The 5,907-nt window shown below is 40.6% G+C and overlaps 1 protein-coding gene across 1 annotated transcript; it reads right to left on the bottom strand.

The window, feature by feature from the left end:
* Nucleotides 1-1,863: 1,863 nt before the first annotated feature.
* LOC144502682 (immunoglobulin lambda-1 light chain-like) lies at nucleotides 1,864-5,658 on the bottom strand. The gene is made up of 3 exons (XM_078226868.1): nucleotides 5,566-5,658; nucleotides 5,065-5,415; nucleotides 1,864-2,396 (listed from the first exon to the last, which is right to left on the bottom strand). Exons 1-3 carry the CDS (start codon nucleotides 5,612-5,614, stop codon nucleotides 2,074-2,076), a joined length of 723 nt encoding a protein of 240 aa, XP_078082994.1. The 5' UTR covers nucleotides 5,615-5,658; the 3' UTR covers nucleotides 1,864-2,073.
* Between the last annotated feature and the right edge of the window lie 249 nt (nucleotides 5,659-5,907).

Here is a 5,907-nt window from a genome sequence, read left to right as displayed (position 1 = left end):
TCGTCTATCTGTGTTCATTTAGCGCATCTAACGCTAACATGTTCTGTAATAAACTTGTACATGGCACCTTATTGAATGCTTTTGGAAATCAAAATAGTCTACATTACTGGATTTCCTTTAACCCTTCTGCCTGTAAAGCCTTCAAAGAACGATAATGGATTTGTCAGCCACGATCTACTTCTTGTAAAACTACGTTAACTCTTTTTGATTATATTGGTATTTTCAAAGCCTCCTCCCAGTATTCACTAAAAAATATATGTTAGCATTATCCCAGAGGCATATGTTAGGCTTACTGGGCTACATTTTCCCGGTTCCTCCTGCCCTACGTTCCTCTGACGGGTGTGCTGCAAGTGCTGCGAAGCGGGAATCGGCAGAGTTTTGAATGTGCTCATGAAAACGAGGCTGTATGGATGGGAGAAGAGGGAAAGACTCTGAGGAGAGCACTGGACAGACGACTTTGTTTCGCTGCCTCTCCTTTAAGTTTATCAATTGAGCAAACGTTATGTATTCAACGATACCGTTGATGTTCCGTTCTTAACGTTAACTGACATAAGGCCAACAAAGGTCCTACGCTTTCAACGGTGACCCTCTAAAGAGGTCGAGCCAGCCTGTGCAAGATTCTGCAGACTGCAGTTTAGCTGACAAATTCACAATAAAATCGTGCAGTGAAACCAGTTTGCCTCAACATTCAGTCTCTGCGATTGTCTACTTAACCCATTTTCTTTTCACTGTCGTGAATCCTCTATTAGATGTAACGCATGCTCTTTCTGTGTTTGTCCTGTCCTGCTACACTGTTTACAAGCTCACGGGTCCTGGCTCATGTATCCCAGAATGTAATCAATGTTAGTACCCATGAGCAACAGTCTTTACCCAAGTCTGCAGCAGTGAACGTCTGTCTGACTGCGTATCAGCCGCGTCAGTTTTGCTTCCTCTGCCAATATTTTGTTACAGTCGATATGACCAGTCGAATCAGCTGTGTCACAGCCTCTGGCTAATAGCGAATGCCTCACGTTGGCCCCTGGTAATCAGCTTCCTCTGCCTGCTCAACACACTTAAAGTTACTAGCATGCTTCGGCACTACCTCAGTTGTGTTATTACTTCCTGCCGTGTAACACATAGACTTCACTGTGCTGCCCCTCTCTCCTTGTTTCTCTTTCCAATCTGCAACTCGCTCAGCTGTAGCAAGTAAACATTGCCGTCTTGTTCTTACTTTACTTTAGCTTTTAGAATTCTGTCAAGTGACAAAGCTCTTTTTGCAGCAGCTGAGGCAGAGTGTTGTTGTTGACCCTCAATACTTCGGCTGCCAGACGCTCAGCGACACGGCTGGCGATGTATTTGTGCGAATATTCTCCTAATTAAACAAAAGATTCGACATTTTCTTAAAAGTAACTATCGCTGATCAAATATCCACGGCTTGACAAAACTGTTCATTCAATGTACTTGATCGATTCTAAGACACATGTACACTTTTTGCTGAAACATGCTGATGTTTGATGTATTTTTAAGCTCAGCTTCCCACCTGATTCTGATGGATTCTGATTACCATATATATTTTCCAATGCTTGTCCTGCGACTTTATTTGGTTCCACACTGAGGTCACGCAGAACAAGAACGAATGATTAACTCCATCACAGACAGAAGATATTTCAATCATTGTGCAAGCTATTTAAGCCAATGTAGTATTTGATAGGTTATAGCAGTACCAAGTGACCAACCATTAATTTTGTAAAAGCGTTATTTCGAACAAGTGTTTTTTATAAATGTCCAAAAGATTATAAGGAATACGGCCTCGCGATTAGGAAATTTAAAATGGCCAGAAATTCGAAGAAAATTGAAGTAAGAAAACGACACTATAAACTGACACACTGAAAGAATAATTTTATTACACTGCAGTGACAGAAAGTTGAGATGACTGTAGAATCAGCATATCCTCACAATGGTATGGCATAAACTAATTTGGTTTTTTTATTACTTCAAATACAGCATTTAAAATAAAAATTCACCTTTAAGTTCCAGTTTTGCTCTGCTGACGTTCAGTAAGGTTACAATTGAAGAATACTCAATATTCTTGCATCAGATACAGCTAGACCTCTCTATAGTTATTTTAAGCGGGTTTGCTAGGGCCTCGTGTTTAACTACACAGGAGTAAAGATTGTGTGAGTGCCACTCTGAGGCTGACAGAGTCAGAAAACTGCTCACACTGAACGTGTTGCCCGCCTCCTGCAGTACACGACTGGTCTCAACACCATTCCCTCTGACACTGCCATCTATAGCCCATTCAACCTCCACAATTCCCGGATTAAAGCCATTAAGAAAACACACCAGGGTGGCCTTGTCCTTTTCTTTGATTTGATCCGATGAAGGCGGAAGGACGGAGACAGTGGGGGCCTTAAGCTCTGTGAAGAAAAGTAGGAACAACGTATGAACATCTACGACGAATTAGATGCAGTCAAAATGAAAAGATATTTTTCATTTAACTATGTAATTTATATGTTGGAGCATGAGAGCCTTGGCTAATCACAGAGTACATAGATTTATTACATAGTATCAGAGGGCACTGTACATTGCAAATAATATTCATCCACATTTTGATTAAACCCTAAATATCTCGATTTCTTCGCGTAAAAACACAGCAGCCGACCGTCCAAGACAGCACCTTTTCTAAGGACAGAATCGAATCCTGCGGCTCTGTGAGGCAGCAGAGTGAACAGCTGCACCACAGCTATACCACCGTACCGGCACCACCAAATGAGTGGCGAAGATTGCTATGTAAATTCAACAACGTTCAGTGGCGACAACCTCAGTTGGATTATTATATGCAAGATTCAACGGAGAATCTGGCCAATTTCTCCAACTGGTCTATGCCGATATTTATGCTCCACCGGAGTCTCCTCTCAGCCTACTGCATCTAATCTTATCCCAGATCCTTCTTTCCATTTCTCCCTGGTGCCGTCCGAAAGACGTGCTGGTAAGGTGCGTTGGCCATGCTAAATGCTCCATCAGTGTACCCGAACAGGCGCCGGAGTGTGGCAACAAGGGGATTTTCTCAGTAACTTCATTGCGGTGCTATTAAAGTCATAGAGTCATAGAGGTTTACAGCATGGAAAGAGGCCCTTCGGCCCAACTTGTCCATGCCGCCCCTTTTTTTTAAGCCCCTAAACTAATCCCAATTGCCCGCATTTGGCCCATGTCCCTCTATACCCATCGTACCCATGTAACTATCTAAATGCTTTTTAAAAGATAAAATTGTACCCGCTTGTTAGCCTACATGTGACACTCATACATAAACTTTAAAAAATGAATAAATACATTTGTTTATCTCCTCCCTAAAAACACTGGCATTGTTCTCAGTGCCCAGTGGATGTGGCGGTAAATTACAAGCGTTATCTCTCGGATTTTTCACTCATTTTATTAGTGACTATACGCTATGTATTTGGGGAAACACGAAAGTGAAAATACCTTGTCAAGACCTATGCTAGGAATCCATCAATTTTGTAGCGCTGTATTAAATGGTGCCCACAACCCCCCTCCAACAGTCTCTTCCAGAGAAAAGTGTCCCAGTCTGTTCCATCTTTCAGAGCACCAGCCAAGTGCCTGATTTGTTTTTCAATTGATTATGATTAAATGCTGGAACTACTACTACCCCGGGCAAAGTTAATCTCCAGACAATGTTTGATTTAAATGCTTCCAGATATTTCAGATTTTAGGTTCCCAAGCACACGGTGAATCATTTGCTACAGAAATTTGAAATATTTCTACTTGCTAATATTACTATAAAGGAATACTGAGTGGCACCTTAGAGCACAATATCAGATCGCACACAAAGTACTTTGAAGCACGGTGATAGTAAATAAAGCAAGAAGCTCGAAATAATAACATGCTTCTTTTCAGGCAATCATTCGGACGAGGATGGGGAATAAATTTCGAATTGTGACGTTTTGCTGCTCCTGGAATAGCGCAAAGAGATTGTAAACATTCGCTTGAATCTGGGATTTACTTTTATTTACTGATCCCGCAGTAACATTCATATAAAATGAATCAGATTCGAAAGTACTATTCTCTCAGCGCTTGTGGGATCAACGTCTAATGCTCATACAATACTATAGCATACGCTGAGAAAGATGGGGAAAGTGTACCATGCCATTAATTGCAGAACATCTCCTGTTTTGCTCCCTCCTATAATCTTCGGAAAGAAAATAGCGAAAAACATATGCCCAATTGTCGGAAGTAAATTGCCTTGATTTCTTGATGACGATCAATCAAGCTCTCAGAGATTACCAAGGAAGTTCAACTTGATGGAATTCAATTAAACTCTCTCTAGCCACTATTTTTTATTTTACTTATCATACTAAACAGAGATTACTGCCCTCATCCGTAAAGACTCTCATAAGAAAACAAACCACTATTTCCATTTTATCACTGATATCTCAATACGTCATCTCCAAAAAGAACGTCGGATTCTTAAAATGTGCAATTGATATTAAAATTCCTGATCTAATCGGGATGTATTGTTGTTATTTATTATTTACAGGTGAAATTATAAATAAATGACTGATATGAAACACAATGTTGAAAATGTCGCAACAACGGAACCATTTCTGCTGAGTATAGAGATCACTGAATCTTCCCAGAAAATGCAAAGGCTCCAACTCCCTGAATGCGACTACCTAATACCATCGCATGGGGGAATTGTAAAATATTTCACGTAATGATGTCGCTTAATATGCATTTCAAAACATCACACCGGGTATTTTCATTGCAAAGTGATGTAAAGTAAATAACGAGCATCTGTATGTTTCTCAATAGCTTCCCATGCAGATTAACACGTATTATGGATGCATTAAAATTAAATTTCGGCAAGCTCAATTACAATGCCGCTCCAAATAAAAAATCCGAAGATGTTAGGACATCTATTTTCTGGAGCAACAAACTGGAAACAGACTTATTTCTAAGACATCATGCATGAATTATCAATGTTTGTTCCAAAGAATTTCTGCGCTGCTAGATAAATTCAGAATTTGAAGTTTAACAATCTGAGATTTACATGGCGAAAATTCTACTTACCGCCCACATAGAGTTTAGTTCCTTTCCCGAAAACGAATCCACCAACAGTGTAATCCCAGGCGCCACAATAATAATCAGCGACATCCTCGGTCTTTACATTGGAGATGGTTAACTGCATAACGTTTCTCGATGTGTCCCTCGATCCAGTGAATCGCTCAGGAATCCCCGAACCTCGAGAAGAATCATAGTCCCTCCAAACGAAAACAGGGGAACTGTCAGCTTTCTGCCAGTACCAGCTGGTGTGGTAGCTGCTGATGCTGCCGCCGGACATGGTGCAAGTGATTTTGACGGTTCTTCCCAGTGAAGTTGAGACGGACGCTGACTGAGTTAGCACAGAAGCAGCGTTGGTACCTAAAAAAAATTAAAATGTTATTGCTCAGCGACTCTTCCGTAAACAGTTCAGCAGTCCTGCTTCGACCAAATCAAATATTTCATTTGGGATTGATTTGATTTGATCAGGGGAAGAGAAAGATTTTTAAAAAAATCCAGACTCGTACTTACATTGCAAACAAAGCGCCATAACGCCGAAAACAAGAAGCCACTCGCTCATTTTGTAGATCCTGATCAAGAGCAGAACAAAATATTTCCCTACTTGAATCTAATAATTCGGCAGCGTCTAAACCTCTCTTTAAGAACATTTACACCACCGGATATCACAACCGCATGGACGAGTTATGCAAATGTCTAACACCTCACGACTGTTGATTGGATGCTTGGAATTAGTCCGCTTGACGTTTGTTGAAGTTAATATTCCATATTTCCTTAACACCCGACTAATTTATAACATACCGAAATTGTTGAATGTAAATTTCGTCACCCAATTTACTGTGGCGACGCTGATTG

The sequence above is a fragment of the Mustelus asterias genome, chromosome 13, assembly GCF_964213995.1.
Source record: "Mustelus asterias chromosome 13, sMusAst1.hap1.1, whole genome shotgun sequence".
NCBI lineage: Eukaryota > Metazoa > Chordata > Chondrichthyes > Carcharhiniformes > Triakidae > Mustelus > Mustelus asterias.
Note: the sequence above shows the minus strand (reverse complement) of the source record. Positions and strands in the feature narration are given on the sequence as shown.